We start from the raw sequence: 16,654 nt of genomic DNA, 5'->3' as shown, positions 1-16,654 counted from the left end.
TAAATATTAATGCTCAAATACTTTTCAATACAATATAATCTAACCTATAACCACCATTACAACCCTTTTATGATCTTAAAAATATTAATATCTCAAAAGTAAAGAACAAATTCTACCTCTACAATAAAATCATAATAACAAATTTCTAATCCAATGAAAGAAATTATTATGTAATTATTGACATTTTATAAAAAAATTTCTTGACAGCAAATAAAATATGACAAATTCCATATCTTTAGTTTTTTTTCCTATTTCAATCATCAATTTCATAATTTATTTTTCTTTTACTGCGTGTCTCTTCATGTCCTTCTAGTTTGACACATAATTTGCTTTCTCTGTTGATTTTGTAATTTCAATTTGCTGATATCCACAAAACTAAAGGTAATAAAAATAGGTTATATTAACTAGAAAAGAGAGGAGCGAAAATAGAAAAGAGATAGAAAAATAGATTTTTTTGGATTTTATAAATTATTGCCTTAAATTTAAAATTGTCTACCAAATGGATGGCATTATAGGCATTTTATCGTGCTAAGGAAGGTAAGTGTAATTTTTTAAACTTGAGGAGGAGTCAAGCGAAATTATCAAAAACTTCAAGGGAGGTTTTTAAAATTATCCCAACAATTATTGCATCCATATGCTTATGAGTGCTAAAATAATTTGGGGGACAAAAGGATGCATGGCTTTTGTTCTTGAGGGCCTAACAATCACTTTCATTTAAGAGTAAATTTTTTTATACATTGTCAGTGTATTTTTTTTTACACAAACAGATTTTTATTATTATTACATAATATAAATTTAAATTTGAAATGTAAATGATACATATGTGTGACATGCATGCATAACTACTACTACACTGCCAATATATAAAAACAAACAGAGATGTAAGAGAATAAATCCAAACAGATATATAGAAAAAAGTACAATTTTAATCTCCAAAGTTTGACATATCAGCAATCTTAGTTGCTAAAGTTTAGGCCAAGGTAATTTTGGTCTCTAATATTTCAGATTTGAAGCATATTTAGGGCAATTCACAAGGTTATTTCCTTCCCACATAGTAAAATGGTCATCATAATCACGTGATCCTTGTCTAAAACAAAAAATAAAAAAATTATGATACTAAAAATTAATTACTTACATAACCACACGTGTTTAACTTAAAAAAAGTGAAGTTACTAAAAACACAAAGATGTACATTATGACATACCAAAATTAGTCTCAATATAGATCTCATTTCTTTTCCTCTTATCATTTAAAAGAAAATATAAGGCCATAATTTCTAGCAAGGGTCACGTGGTCTTATGTGACTCCATCTCTATGATAATTGAATAAAATCATTTAATGATCCTAAATTTGCTTCAAATTAGAAATATTAAGGACTAGATTTGCCTCACGCAAACTTCGAAATTGAAATAGCTCTCGAGTAGGGGTGGCAATGGGGCGGGGAACACCTCCCACAACCCCTGCCCTGTTGCATTTTAATTCCCCCCGCCCCCGCCCCGCCCCGCTTTCCTCGCGGGGCACCCGTGGGGTTAAAAAATTTTATTATATAATTTCATTATAATTAAATTTGAGCAAATAATCAAGTACTAAAATATTAACACATCACCAAATTATTATTCATTGTAACTTCACAATTGAAACTCATAAAAATAATTAAATAAAGGTTATTTGAATACAATCTAATATGATAAAACAAATATAACTAAAATAATCAAGTTTTTACTTTTGATACAAATACAATCACTAAATTATTATTGTGTTTTTTTAGAAAAAATGTTATTGTATTAAGTGTAGTTAGGAATTTAACATAAATGTATTAATAAATTTAGTATAAATAATTAATAATTTTTATTAATAGACATGTATAATTAGTAGTATAATTGATAATATCATTATATATATAATTATGTACATATATATATTTTTTCAAACGGGTTGCGGGGCGGGTAACCCCCGCGGGACGGGTGCCCGCCCCGTTGCCATCCCTACTCTCGAGCCAAACTTTGGGACCAAAATTATATTTTTCCTAAAGATATATTCTTCATAATCACAACTCTAGTCGTCTATTGAGGAGTGTGGGGCACAGGGGGTGGATTAAACATGTATATAACTCTATAGGCATGATCAAAATTGGTATACAATAGCTTTCATCACATGTTTCTTTGATAATTGTTAACGAGACGGTTTAATGATTGAAACAACAAAAATTTTGAGATTCAATTCTTAAATGCACTTTGCCTTGAAAAAAAAAGCCTTAAATGCACTATATACTATTGCAAAATACAACAATATAGATCCATGCAATTGTCTACACTGGTTTGAGTTTCTATTTGGAGTGTAAGAGGAGAAGTCCCTTGGATTGAATTGTGTCTTGATAAGAAAAAAAATCTAAAAATCATGAATGAAAAGGTGAAGAAGCAAAATTCCAAGCAAGGAAAGCGGCGGAAAGACAAGACCAACTTCGCCAAGAAACATCAACAAGAAGAGAAGAAAAGGGGAAAACAAAATCCACGGTAAGATACAGGTGTCAAAAGAAGAAAAGACAAGACTGCTAATGGCAAATCATAGTAAATGGATGGATTTACTCAATACATGGATAAAATAGGAAAGTGGTGTTTCTTGGTACCGCACTTTCGTGTTTTCCGTACTCTAAACCGCTTTAAATAATATAATAATAGGCAAAGAGGATCGTTTTCGGACAAGCAGCTTTTGTGTTTGTGAAGCCTCGCCAACACTGTGGACCCACCCACGGCAACAATTTCAATTTTGAGTAGAATATACTCTAGTGCTCTCCTTCTGCCTCTGCCAAATCCTAACCCCCCCTCCCAGTATTTTTGTTGCATCAAATTTCCGGCTTGTAATCGCCACAATTCTCCTCTGGTTTTTTTTTCCCTCTGTCACACTTACACAGGATGGTGGCTGGGTTTTTTCAGGACTTGGCTTTTTCTGCATCCCTCACGATGGTTGTTTATTTTATTCTGTCTAAGCTTCGTTCGAGTTCTGCTGAAGATATCACCAATGTTACGTGCAATTCAAGAAACGATGTTTTTATTTATAAAGCTGGGTTTTTGGAGCATGTTGGCGAAAAATATCCTGGGGTTTTTGATATTAGACAAGAAAGAAATCTTGGGAATTCTGGGTTTCAAGCAGTGATGTCGGGAGAAGTTCACAGTGTTGATGGTGAAGGGAACGAGCTGAAACAAGAAAAGAAAGATAATAACACCAACGATGAAGCTCTTGGTGGAGTTGTCGAAAACGTACTAGTACAAGAGGCGAGGGAAGAAAAAGATAGTGTCGGTGTCGGTGGCGGTGAGGATATTAAAGAAAAAGAAGAAGTTGATGAATGTTCTGAATCGAGGCCAATGCCCCAGGAAACTGAAGAAGAACTACAAAGCCTAGTTGAAGAAGCTTATGTGGCACTGAGTTTAAGGGAAGAATTTGAGGTGAGGGAGGGCAAGGATGAGGAAATTTGTGAGGTTTTGGAGAATAAACATAGTCAAGAAACAGAGAGGGATGCAGCACAGAGCACTGAGAGGAGTGAGGGCAATGAATCTAATGATCAGGTGGGGGTGGAAGAATCAGAAGAGGGGCTGTTTGATGATTGGGAAGGGATAGAGAGAAGTGAGCTGGAGAAGCATTTTGATGCAGCAGTGGCTTTTATTGGTTCCAAGGGCAATGCTGATCGTATTGATGGCAATACAAGGATGCAGCTTTACGGGCTTCACAGGGTTGCCATGGAAGGAACTTGCCACGGGCCACAGCCAATGGCATTGAAGGTTTCGGCTCGTGCTAAGTGGTAGTATTAACCTTACCTTATGATCTTTTACATCAGCTATTTGTTTCAAGGAATTATTAACAAATTTCTAGTCTCGTATAGTGTCGGGTTATCTTTTGTTGACTCTCTTAGAAGAATTTGGACGATGAAAGATAAACACGACTGAAGGGACCAGGGAGAAAGCACCTAGGACGGAATGCTGCATGTCTAGTAGAATGCTAATGTTTTCAAAATTAACAGAACTAGAACGTGGCTTTGTCTGGACGCATTATTGTGTAGGAAGCATTAACAAACAGTTGCAGTAATTTAACACTGAAGTGGAAGCCCAGCAGTATGAGTTGGCACCATTTGACATGAGACATACCCCATCTTCCAAACCTCTTAAACAAGTAGTATGAGTTGCCATTATTTGACATGAGACATACCCGCCTTGCATTCTATTCTGATTCCCTGTTTTTCCAGCACTGTTTTGCTTGAATGTTAACTAGTTCCGTTCAACTGATCATGGAATCCGAGAGTCTTATATTGCTTTTACGACTTCCTGTTCAGCTTCTTTCTCTTCTTTTTCACAGTTTTGGTTGCGCTGTTTCTAAATTGAATTGCACGTATCAGTGTTCGTATTGACTATTGATAGGGCAGCATGAAGAATCACGTGAAAATTAGTAGCACGTTCGTTTGTCCGACTCCGTCTTCTTTAACTTAACTAAAATCGGCTTAGACTTCTTGTACGCCTTTCTGATGTTATTCAGGTTTGACAACTTGTAAGGTTTTTATTTTGGAATAGGACCAGTAGCCGTTTTTGAACTGAACTACGGTGGATTCATTTTGGTATGGTAGGAATGCTTGGCAAAAGCTGGGTGACATGAGCTCAGAAATGGCAATGGAACGGTATATGGCCCTTCTGTCAGCAAGCATACCTGAATGGGAGGTAACTGAGATCTCTCCAAATGATTGCCTTTCTGATGTCCATTTACATGTGCTTTAATCTCAGTGACAGGATAGATCACGGGTTTGTTAAATTTAGCGATCTTGTTGCCTTTGATGGAAATAAACTAGCTTTTCAAAAGGGGACAGCTTCCAAATTGTTGAATTAATTCGGTGCTAAAAATGGAAGTCAGTCCAGAAACTGCATCGATTTGATTGAGCAAATGCTGGTCAAAAGAACTTGATTAACTATTCCACTTACTTACAAGCTACGACGCGAAAGGACAAAATTTTAATCGAGAGTAACCGTCACTCAATAGAAGCAAATCTATCAGGGGCCTGATTTCTCTGTTCAATATCTGTGACATAATTCTACACAGGCTGCGTAACTGAAACTGATGTGACAATACATTTCTTATAGGCTACATAATGCTGAGAAACTGAGAATAGCAACTTCTTGTTTGCCTGGCAATGACTTCCTGGCTTGCTCGAGGAAGTAGTTGGACTAGAGCTAGCTAATTTTACTCCGTTTTTCTTTTTGGGCCCCTTGTATTTTGTGCATTTTTGTGAGCCTGATGAAGGTTTTTTGCTTTGAATCCCAGGACAAAATCATAAAAAAGTGAGAGGCCTTTCTGATGCCTGTAGCTGATCACGCGGAGGGCTGCAGTTTCTAGTACTTTTACTCCAATCTTGATTTCAACAGAGGATTTTAGGGAGAACTGCATGTGTTTGTAAATCAAAAACTGATTCCGCCTTATCCATCATGATTTGATTATTACTATACCTTTTATGGTAGTAACAGTAGTAGTATTCACTAATTCATTTGCTAGCTTTACATATTAAATGCAAATCATTTGTGCTGCTAGTATTTTTCACCAGAAACAACACTTTTTAACATCCTTAAAAACTGCCGCCCTTTTCTTATGACTTCTTTGCATTTACGAATGAATGAATGAATCTGGCATGTCAAAGTAATGTACCATGTCGTTTTACAGCTGTGGAACTCGTGAGATTCTGTATTAATTTGTGCTTCTAAGGAACTACGACCACAAAATCCAAAAGACCCTCAAACATGTTTTCATCCAAGTTAGTTAGTAATTAAATTGGGCCTTGGCCCAACGTCCCAAACTCACTTGAAAGCATCCGATCCGAATTTCATTCAGATCTGGGATTGTCTGCTTGCAATTTTATGCTAAATTAATTAATTAACATCCCGCCGGACCGCCGGTGACCTCTGCTAAAACAATTACTCCGTCGACAAATTCCTACTACTAGCAGAAGTACTCTCGTCTCGTCGGCCTAAGACTCGTCTTTGAGACGGCAACCGTAAAATAACAAAAATGGGAGTGGTGGAGGAGAGCGAGGTTTGGGAACCCAATAAAGCGCTCTACCTATTCACGCTAATATCATGCTTCGCTTCCATCTATTTCTGCCCTCATTACTCCGGCAGAGCGGCACCCACTACAGTCTTCGATCACGCCCAATCCTCATCAGCTTTCTTCCGTTTCCAAAGAAGTTTCCTTCTCCTTTTTTCACTCTCCTCCGGTGATCCATCGCTCACCTTTACCTTTTTTCTTCCGAGTCTCCAATTCTCGTTTCATTGCTTAATCCGACTGACTGTTATTACTGGTTTATTTTTTGAATGATAAACTAGTGATGGAGGGCTTGGGGACGGTGTTCGGGGAGTACGAATGGGAACACTATTACGGAGGAGTTAGTAAGGAGCAAACGCTGCCGTATGTGTGCGCGGGATGCGCTGCCTCACTCTGTATCGGTACTTTCTTAGGCGTGCTTTCTGATTTGATGTAAGCCTGCTCTCTTGCACTGCCTGAATTTGTTTGGTGCTCTTCTTTTCTTAGATTGTTATATGGGGTGGTGGGGGATGCTTAAAACTTCTGCAAGTTTGCTTATTTTTGGTTTTTGAGGAAAATCATCATGTTTATTAATCAGTCATCAAACTGCTTATTGGCCCAATTACGGTTATACTTTCTGGTGCGGCATTTTGCTCCACATTGATGTGATTACTCTCAATGACTCTGTTTATGCAGGGGTCCAAGGAACGTTTGCTTGCTATTTTACACCCTGCATCTCCTTGTTTCTATATTCAAAAGCTTCCTCACACATCCAAGCTTATGCTTCACAAGCTTCTGTCTTTCTCTTGCCTCTTCTATATTTTCCTTCAGTTTTGAGGCATGGATGGTCTTCGAGCATGATAAGGTTCGTCTTCCAAGTCTTGTTTACAACTTTTCTAATCGCATGAATGCCACCTCTGCTCGTTAATTTGGTGTCCTGTAGTCTAAAGGTTGTATTATTGAACATTGTCGAGTTTACCCATCCTATTGCATGAGGAGTGAGGACTGCATTTTTTCTGATAGATTCTGTGTCTGCTGCTACTCAACTAATGATTACACTTACTCACACTCTGCAGCTGGGCCAGAGGCAAGATACGTTAAACGACATGTTTTGGTTAATGACTTTTATTGAATCTGCATCATTCATCTGCAGCCAGTTCCTTGGGAATTGGTTGATTGGAGGCAACAGGGATAAATCCATACTTTCTCCTTACAATGCAGCTGTGGTTCTAGCAATTATATGTATCCTTCATGTTGCTCGGGGATTCAAGGAAAATCCACGAACAGCCAGTTGTAGTGACTATTGGATTTCGTTCCAGACACATATCTTTTCAGGTAAATTGTGCTGATAGTTACATAGGGCCATGGATATATTGAAATTGTTTTGCTTAAGATAGTTCAAATTATTTGTTGAGATTGAATACTTGAGAACAATGAAGTGACGCCCATGCACATACGGTGGTCTGTTATTCATCAAATATCTTCTTGTCAATGATGAATTTCCTTTCTTGCTAGATAAAAGGGTATGGTTGCTATCATGGTCACAAGTTTGTGTACACCTCTCTATTGCAGTTTTCTGGGTTCTCTGGGCTCCAACAATTGTGGTAAGCTACTGTTGCAATTTTGTACAAAGAAACCTAATTTCTTCTTATCTTTCCCCAACTTTCTGACATACATAGTACCAAGTATATCTGGTAATTATACTTTAGTTAATTTAATTTTCCTTCTGTTTGAGATGAATTATATGCAGCATAGTAATATGTCATATTGTTGAAACTGTGGCGATCTTCTAATATGGAAGCTGTGGATGAGTTCTTTACTTTCTCTTCCAAGTTTCTTGAGAATGATAGCTTAATCATTAGATGCTGTAAGTTCTAGTTGTTGATAGATTGCCATTTACCACTACAGCAAAAAGCTCCAATTCTTCCTGACCTCTCAAAATTGGGCGAGATCAATTTTGGAGAAAGCTTTTCATTCTAAGGTTGATGCGGCATTTTATATTTAAGTCTTTAATTAACATATTAAAGTAATCAAGTGATCGGATTTGTTGTTCAAAGATGTTATAGATGAATCACAATTTTTCCATGAATGGTCACAGTTTGTGTTTTCAAAACTTACGTGATTTGTTTCATGGTTGAAAAACTTAAGTTTGACAACTATAGCATTTGGACCAGTTTAGATCTTTTTCTGGGGAAAAAAAATAGTTTAGTGGGAGTTTTGCTTTTTAACCTAAAACATGATTACCTTATGGCTTATAAAGTTGATTGTTATTACGATCTAACCTGTTTGTATCTTTTCTTTCACTTTCTTTTTCATCCCTCTTGCAATTAGCTTTTGATTAGTGTTGAATTTTTAATTTTTCACATTGAAGGCTGATGGCAGAGAGGTACAATTAGGATTAATATATCCTTGTTTGATGGGGGCAAGAATGCTAGGAAGCACTGCAGTTCCCTGGTTGTATAATGGAACGATATCACTTAGGATAGAGGAATGTTTAATATACGTGCTTCCTGTCATGGGCCTCCTTTTATCTGTTGTAGCTTATGATTATCAGGTATGTTCCTTTTAAAACTTGACTGTCTGAAGAAGTAAATGTTATACATATACAAAGCTTGCTGCTAAATGCACATTGCTTTTTGTTTATTCTTTTTCAGGACGTTGGTGTTCTCCTAGTACTGTTCTTCTTGTTTCATGCTTGCGTTGGTGTTGTTTTGCCATCACTTGCCAGATTGAGAAGCATGTAACTTTGTGTTCTATTATGATTAATATATGACAGTGTCTATCTGTCTTGCATCAGAGCAATGATTTTACATTAACTTTTTATTTTTATGGCTTTCACAGGTATGTACCAAATGAACTTCGTGGAGGAATGATAACTCTATCTCAAGCTCCTGCTAACATGGTGTTCTTGTTATTTCTGGTGCAAGTAGGTCCTGTAATATTATTTTTCCCAGGCCAAATATTATTTGTTTTTATTCTTAGTTCTCATGATTGAAAGGTCCATTTTTGCTTGGTAATCCTGCAGAGAGGTTATTATCGCACTGTTGCAAATTCAACGATTATTGCATTTGCTGCTTTTGGTCTATTCTCAGCTGCTGGCTGCATGTATATGTTAAAGCGGCCAGGGAAGCAACTCTACCAAAATTGGCACAAGTTGTGATGTATATGCACATTCTTGCCAGATCACTTATTTGAGCAGTCCTGCATCATCAGTCATTCTTAAACAGATGGAAATTAGACCCTTCTCGATTACTTGCCTGCTGAATGACTGAAAAATGAAGGAATGAGTGAAAGTCCAAAGAACACAATAGGAGATTATTTGTGGGCTTGATATTGAGCTTTGTGAATTCCAATTTGAATTCCTTCCACTGGGTAGAGTAAAGGGCTGGTGCATTAGAATCAAAACGAAGCATGCTTTGATTAGCTCCGCGTTTTATTATTCGGTGATGGTTCTCAAGATATGCATGATCTAGAAAATCAAGCGAAATCCGCAAGAAGGTGCCATGAATCTTCCAGTGCCCAACCACTTTCGCGAGAGAGATGATGTTCCGGTTGTAATCCTGCTTTTGGTTATTCGTCTTATAGAAAGCTGTAAAGTTCCAAAAAGGGGAGAGAGGTTTCATTTTGTTGGAAGTTCGCTGTTTACGTTTTGTACTGGAGGAAATGAGTGTAGCCATATTTTAGATGTAAGCTAACTCATGCAATATAATGTTTGGGAAGAATGCCGAGCGACCTACTATTTATTTGTTCAAGGGGATATCCGAGTGACCGTACCAAGAATCCATTGAGTAATTTCCGAGCTTCATTTTTTTCCCCTGAGAAGCAACTCCAACCTTGAACCATTGAGATTGCAAGAAATACACAACAGTTATTGCTAACAGGCGCTATCATGTGATGAATATGTAGGAGAGCATGCAGTCGGCATAATAGTGTGATTCGCAGGGGTCCATAGATGATGATATAAATTCGCTCATCCCAGCGTCTTGTTTTTGTCGAAGTTCAATATCAGCTAGTGTAAAAAGGTTTCCAGCTCGTGATGTACAAGATGCTGTAAACAGGGTGCGCTCTGACAATCAGTAGATCCATGCCCATCTCACCGCAATATAAGGAGAGCAGAAAAAGGATTTTGTATCTCTTCTTAAATTAGAAAACAAAGAATATGGGTATATTTACTGCAAAACTTGCTTGACATTCCTCGACAGTAATAACTTTTTGAAACACAGTTACAAACGCCTAATCATCCTGTTCTTGATCCCTGATCCATTTTGTGGCCACCCACTTTTCCCCTCGAATTACGGGACAGCTCCCATGAAGTGAGGCCTGGGAAAATGGGGAGACAAAATACAAATTACAACTCATGAAACAAATAAATATGAGAACAAGAACTATCTTGTCTCTTATGAGCATGATACATGCAACTGAATGGAAGCCGGAATGAGGGAAACAAGCGGCCATTTTATTGAAGACATCAACTTTTATATTGTGGTGCAACATCACATTTTTGATAATACAAGGGACTCATGGTGCCGCAAGCTACTAGCTGCCTTTTTAACGCAGCTTTAAACCAGGATTTATGGATCAAAGAGTAGTCTCCTGTTTTCCAGATACACCTGTTTATTTATTTCATCTACTATGTCGCTAATGCGCTCCATAAGCATATATAGTAATCTAAAACAATTACTATTTTCTTCTGCTAAAGGATTTAAAAACACAGATTTTGTATGCTTTAAACAGCATTTCTCTAAATACAAGAACCCATTGGGTCTTAGGCACCAGGTAGATAGTACTAGTTTGGAGGCATTGCAGCAAATGCATATATCCATATGCGTTTTCCCTTGTTTCCAGGTAGTTGCCATCGCTTAACAATAATGTTCATTGTAAAAACGTACAGACAAAATCTGTTTTGTCATGATAAAGGAAATAAAGTAAATAGACTCCATTGAATGTTTAATTATACTAGTTTGATCGTTTCCAGTCAAAAAACCAATTTTCACATCATTGCACAATGGATTTGAAGGAAAGACTCAAACTCAACTATCCCCACCCGTGAAAAAATTAGCAATTTAGGTAAGCTAGTGACATCCAGAAGAACTTACAGGATCAATTGTACCATTTGGGAAAAGTGAGTAAAACAGCAGTCCATCCCCTCGGTGTGGTTTCACTTTCAAACCTATGCAGTTTCGATAATCATAACTAGCATCCATGTTCACCCCATTCTGCAAATTAAAGCATTCATATACTGCAGACTGAGATACAAGGAAAGAAGCAGGCAAGAGAAGGGAAATCACCGTGGGCTTGAACTTACCTCAAAAGGGAACATGGTTTCCCCACCTTCCTCAACATCAGATAAATACAGCAAAAAAGAAGCAACCTGAGAAAATTAAATAAGGGATATACCATTAAGAGCCTGATCAAGAATTCGCAAAAGGATTGAAAGAGCAAGTAGAACATAGAGATGAAGAACTCTCTAAGCAATTTTTATTTGAATGTGGAGACACAGAAAGGTGAAGAAAGCAACAGTCCTGACAAAGGAAGCAATTCTATAGGACATCAGGTGGAAACTGGAAAGTAGCTGCAGGCATGTGTTCCATAAATTATAAAATAGAGTTTGATTAGACGGAGACGGACTATGCATTGTAAAATATTCTCTCGATGGTTCTGCAACTTCATACTGCATAGTTATGCACAAGATTATTAGAGTTGCACCAAACTGAACTAATTTAATTGCAGTTTGTATCTATTTTGCTTTGATTCAGAAGTCAAAGGGTTGGTCTTTTCTCCGGGGTGTGGGTGAGCATGGGAGTGCTGATGCAGCAGGATTTAGGAGGCAAACATATTATTCTTTCGAGCTACTCCCGAGTCCAAAATGCCCACTTGCCCGAGGCCTCAATAATAATTAAAATTCTGCTTGCATGAGAAACAGAGTTCAAACTGGAAAGAAGATTGATTGAAAATATATTGTTTTCGTACCCTTTGGCTCTTCTGTGGACCATATTCAGCAGAATTGAATGCATCATAATGAGAATGGTATCTTTGACCTATCTCGTACCGCAAGACATTAAATGCCTGAAACATTTTTACATCCTTGCATTACTCACACAGTTTTAGAATTGACCTGAAATCAAAGGTCAACTAATTCAACAGAGAAGATAATCAGACAACATTAAGCAAGAAAATATTGAGACTGAAAATGGGTCAAATCATATGCTTAGTCATTTAAAGATTTGAATATAGCCAAAAAACACTTTTGGCTTTCAAAGATCTAAATGCACGTCTTTGAATTGCATTTCAAAGATCTAAACACTTTGGCAATTGTCTGCCATAAAACGGAATAAGACCTCTGTAAGGCTGATAAAAACTACAGATTTGATTTTTAAAAAAATCATTTACTGGGCTCAAATGTCAAAACTGCTTGCACATGGCTTAGGGGAGGGGGTAGAGAAAGAAGGAAACATCTCAAGTTAAAAATTACCTCTCCATGACTCCTTGGGATCATTGTCACCTTAGCGATTTTTTCCTCAATGAGGGCCAAAGTCCCTGTTTTGTCTTCAGATGCACTTATAAACATTCCAGAACTAATTCACAAAAAACCACAAGATGTTATCAGTTTCCGTATATTTGCCCGCTGTTGCCTAAGAGAAGACAACAAAGTTCACTACTTTTCAAACTCATAAATGATACTGAAAAGGAGAAAGGAAAAGCTAGCACGGAGATCAAATTTATCAGTGAATTTGCATTTTAACAAACTTACTATTTACCTTGTCCTGATTCCCTTGGTACTTTCTTCAGTTTCTCCATCACGAAGAGCTAAGGTAGATGGCTGGAGATCAGCCTTTGCCCTAGTAACTATAGTATGACATTGTTCTGCAGTTGCAAAGTTGGGGAAGTACAATGCTCGTGGATTCCAGCTTAACACCTAGCATGAAAATTTTAATAATAAATATAATAAAAACAAAAAAGGGCTCCAATCGCTGAGCCAGGTACAAAATTGAAGACAAGATTGATCTGTCAAAGCAAAGGATCAACTCCTCATTTACAGGTATAGAAGTAAAAAGGTCAAAATTAAACAGATGCAATCCTAGACTTGTCATTTTCTGGGCTTCAACAATCCATCAAGGAGAAGTTCATGGTGTGAATTATTTGCATAAGAAACCTATATCAGACCAATTAAAAATTCTCTGTTTCAATCAATGGAAGAAATGAAATACAAATTTTTACTACCTCCCTCTCCGTCTCTCCGTAAGATCATTTTTGGCAAACAGAACTTGCAAAAACACAAGATACGGAGGATATAAGAAGATGCAGCGGATTTTTGGGTACCTGAAAGGGAATGGAAGTTAGAGAGCCCTCGCCAGAGTGGCCATGGGGCAATGGATCGAAGCCTCTGTTTTCCTCCTCCAATTGGTCACCCATCGCCTCCAGCACCCTTGGCCTAAGCCGAGACTGTGCACTCCACTCATCCTGCAATAAATTCATCAATCAATCGCCACTACGAAATCGACCATAGAAAGAGAGAGACGCATCACGTATACCATATATCATCACTAACAGCAAAAAAAAAAAAACTATAACTATAATTTTAAGCAAATATAGAGAGAGAACCGGTTGAGAGAAAAGAGTAGAACCGAAGAAGCCGGCAAGGAAGAAAAATAGGCACAAGAGGAAGACTAAAGGTAGCCCTAGGCTCCGCCAAGTTCCTCCGCCGCTGCTCCCTACAGTTTTGCCTCCCCTACTGTTCTTCATCACCAAAATTCGAATTGACCGATCAAGTATCGATCTTCTCTTATAGCTGGATTGGACAGAATTCAGAGGCTTCCTTCAAAAATTTTGATCAAATAGAAAGGCAAAAGAAAAAGATAATGATAAATAAGAAAAGAAATTTGAGTTGAAACAGATATGAGGATGGACCAGATGAGACTTTGAAGGGAAAGAAATCGACAAGGAACTTGAAAATTCAAGGTGTGAGTGAGCGAGCGGGTGCAGCACTGGAGTGGAGGATGTGACTTCTTTGTTTACACGGCGGGAATTCTCTTCTTCTTTTATTTTTAGTAATTTCGCGAATTTATTTTTTGTTACCAAACTTAGCACAGTAATACGTGTACGAGTAGAACTGTTAAGTCAATCGAGTAGCTCGAAAGCTCGTTAGAGCTCGGCTCATTAAGACTCGAGCTCGGCTCGTTAATTTTGGTTAACGAGTCGAGCTCGAGCTCGAAACATGCTCGTTTAGTTAACGAGCCGAGTAAGCTCGGCTCGTTTGATACTCGAGTAGCTCGTTAGAGCTCGTTAATGAAGGGCATATTTGTCATTTTAGAAATCAAAATTATAAAAATTATAAATTATAATTTTTTATTAAGGTTAATTTGCACGAGCTCGAACTCGAGCTCGTGAAGCTCGACTCATTTGTGATAAACGAGTCGAGCTCGAGCTCGAACTCGAGCCACATGTACATTTAACGAGCCGAGTTCGAACACATTTTAAAGCTCGTTTTCCTAACGAGCTCGAGTCGAGCTCGGCTCGAATTAAACTCGAGTCGAGCTCGACAGCCAAATACTCGGCTCGATTAACAGCTCTATGTACGACGTTAGCTTTCCATTCGACTCCTCCTCCTCCCGGCCGCCGCCCCCACACCAAAAACGCCCCCAAATAAAACCCCGGGGTCAGTGAAAGTAGCACTGCAACAGTATATTCCTAATAAATTAGTAGTACTATATATATTGCTTATTTATAATAAAAAATCAATCGATTCACAGCATTCCTGTCTTCATGTTCATCGATTTCTAGCATTTATTTTTCGAATTCTTTTTTAACTGGTCCGACAAATAGTCCATTTAGTAAGTTATGCATTTAAATTTCACTCCAATTATATGCACATTAATAATTATTAACTTTCATTATTTATATACACTTAATTAATTTGAAATCTTCAAAAAGCTAACACCTAAATGAGTAGTCGAGCACACTTATTAGATCTTCTATCCTTTCCCAAAAAAATATATACACTCATTAAATAGACCCTTATTTTTTTTAATGAAAGAAAATCTTTAGTATGAAACTGTTTGGGTTGATCATTTTTTCAAAAACATGTTTTTCAAGTGCAATGCTACAGTAATACACAATAACTCAAAAAACATCTAATTCATATAATATTTTAAATATTTCAACAAATTTTTACAGTAAAAATTTTTCATATATACTGTTACAATAAAATTTTTTAAAAATATCTCCAAAAACAGCTAATCCAAACGGAGCGGATTTTTTGGTAGTTGAATTTAAACTCCCCTTCCCAGCACCACACACAAATAAATCACAACTGGCAATGGCGGAAAATGAAAAGACCAAAAGACCACAACCGGGGGCTAAGGCTAACTTGAGGCGGGAATGGTGGATTTTTTTGGCCACCGTACAGTTCAGGTGCAACCTCACGTGGAGTCCCATTACTCAGCGTGAATGACTGACCGAATCTGAATGAACGAATGAATGGTGAATGTGATGGATGATCCCACGCATTGCTTTCTATCAACCAACCAATCACCACTCATTATCCCACCCGGCGGAGGCTTTTTCTTAAGGGATAATTTCACAAACCTCTCCTGAGGTTTCTCACAATTACAAAGAGCTCCCCTCAGTTTTTAAAAATTACACATATCTCCCCTACTTTTACTGTTTAGTAACAATGTAGGTCCAAGAATTTAGATTTTCTTTCAAAAATCTTAAATTGCCCTTTTGTACAAAACTAAGAAAGAAAAATAGTATATTCAATCATTTTCTTCTACATTTTGTATAAATCAACAAGCTAAATCTCTAACAACCATCGAAACATAAGTTCTAAATCAAGTAACCATCTAAAAGATCTCAAGTTGTATATACAATATCAATACTTTCTACGAAGAAAAAAAACACAAAACCACATTGACAACCAATTTTATACCCCCAAATTAAATACCAATGCTCAAATATCTTTTCAATATAAGCTAATTTAACCTAGAACCACCATTACAATTCTCCTATGGTTTTAAAAATATTAATATCTCTAAAGTCGAGAATAAATTCTACCTCCACAATAAAATTATAATAAAAAAATCTAATTCAATGAAACAAATCATTATGTAATTATTGAAATTTTATAAAAGTTTTTCTTAATAATAAACAAAATATGTCAAATTCCACATGTTTGGTTCTTCTTCCTATTTCAATCATCAATTTCATTATTTATTTCTCTATCGCTGTGAGTCTTTTCATTTCCTTCTAGTTTGACCCATAGTCTACCTCATTTGTAAATTTTGTAATTTCAATTTACTAATATCCACAAAACTGAAGATAATAAAAAAAAGGTTATATTAGCTAGAAAATAGACAAGAGACAGAAAAATAGATTTTTTTTTAAGTTTTGTAAATTTATTGTCTTAAATTTAAAATTGTCTACTTATTGGGAGGGCATTATAGATATTTTACTATGTCAAGCGAGTTAAGTGTAATTTCTTAAATCTGAGGGGAGCCGAGTGCAATTGTTAGAAACCTCAAGGGAGGTTTCTGAAATTATCCCTTTTCTTAATCTCTCTTTTTATTTACCACTATAATAAATACTCTTGAATGTGCCCATTTAA

General features: G+C 36.8%; 2 protein-coding genes across 4 annotated transcripts; one reads left to right on the top strand and one right to left on the bottom strand.

Annotated features, from left to right (window-relative positions):
* Nucleotides 1-3,655: 3,655 nt before the first annotated feature.
* Nucleotides 3,656-9,803, top strand: LOC113701473 (uncharacterized). 2 transcript variants are annotated; one of them, XR_003450918.2, is made up of 11 exons: nucleotides 3,656-3,796; nucleotides 4,560-4,703; nucleotides 5,302-6,244; nucleotides 6,354-6,504; nucleotides 6,748-6,916; nucleotides 7,128-7,386; nucleotides 7,567-7,655; nucleotides 8,423-8,605; nucleotides 8,706-8,787; nucleotides 8,893-8,977; nucleotides 9,077-9,803. XR_003450918.2 is itself a non-coding variant. In XM_027222152.2 (11 exons), exons 3-11 carry the CDS (start codon nucleotides 6,040-6,042, stop codon nucleotides 9,209-9,211), a joined length of 1,362 nt encoding a protein of 453 aa, XP_027077953.1. In that variant the 5' UTR covers nucleotides 3,656-3,796; nucleotides 4,560-4,703; nucleotides 5,302-6,039; the 3' UTR covers nucleotides 9,212-9,803. The 2 variants fall into 2 exon arrangements, 1 of the variants encoding a protein (XP_027077953.1); XM_027222152.2 differs by having other exon boundaries at nucleotides 8,706-8,791.
* A 358-nt stretch (nucleotides 9,804-10,161) lies between these two features.
* LOC113701475 (probable prolyl 4-hydroxylase 9) lies at nucleotides 10,162-14,082 on the bottom strand. Of its 2 annotated transcripts, none has more exons than XM_027222154.2 (9): nucleotides 13,960-14,082; nucleotides 13,654-13,840; nucleotides 13,372-13,512; nucleotides 12,810-12,967; nucleotides 12,524-12,626; nucleotides 12,022-12,117; nucleotides 11,357-11,422; nucleotides 11,148-11,267; nucleotides 10,162-10,371 (listed from the first exon to the last, which is right to left on the bottom strand). In XM_027222154.2, exons 2-9 carry the CDS (start codon nucleotides 13,792-13,794, stop codon nucleotides 10,285-10,287), a joined length of 912 nt encoding a protein of 303 aa, XP_027077955.1. In that variant the 5' UTR covers nucleotides 13,795-13,840; nucleotides 13,960-14,082; the 3' UTR covers nucleotides 10,162-10,284. The 2 variants fall into 2 exon arrangements, with proteins under 2 accessions (XP_027077955.1, XP_071914917.1); XM_072058816.1 differs by having other exon boundaries at nucleotides 13,970-14,052.
* Nucleotides 14,083-16,654: the final 2,572 nt, after the last annotated feature.

This window comes from Coffea arabica, chromosome 7e (assembly GCF_036785885.1).
Source record: "Coffea arabica cultivar ET-39 chromosome 7e, Coffea Arabica ET-39 HiFi, whole genome shotgun sequence".
Taxonomy (NCBI): domain Eukaryota; kingdom Viridiplantae; phylum Streptophyta; class Magnoliopsida; order Gentianales; family Rubiaceae; genus Coffea; species Coffea arabica.
This window is presented reverse-complemented; position numbering and strand designations above follow the sequence as displayed.

Coding starts and splice junctions, on each gene's coding strand:
- LOC113701473 (XM_027222152.2), top strand. CDS start 6,040: ATGGGAGTGGTGGAGGAGAGCGAGGTTTGGGAACCCAATAAAGCGCTC. Junction 6,917..7,127: donor TGGTCTTCGAGCATGATAAG/GTTCGTCTTCCA, acceptor CACACTCTGCAG/CTGGGCCAGAGGCAAGATAC. Junction 7,656..8,422: donor TCTGGGCTCCAACAATTGTG/GTAAGCTACTGT, acceptor TTCACATTGAAG/GCTGATGGCAGAGAGGTACA.
- LOC113701475 (XM_027222154.2), bottom strand. CDS start 13,794: ATGAAGAACAGTAGGGGAGGCAAAACTGTAGGGAGCAGCGGCGGAGGA. Junction 13,513..13,653: donor CTACTCTTTTCTCTCAACCG/GTTCTCTCTCTA, acceptor AATTTATTGCAG/GATGAGTGGAGTGCACAGTC. Junction 11,423..12,021: donor GTCCACAGAAGAGCCAAAGG/GTACGAAAACAA, acceptor TAATTTTCTCAG/GTTGCTTCTTTTTTGCTGTA.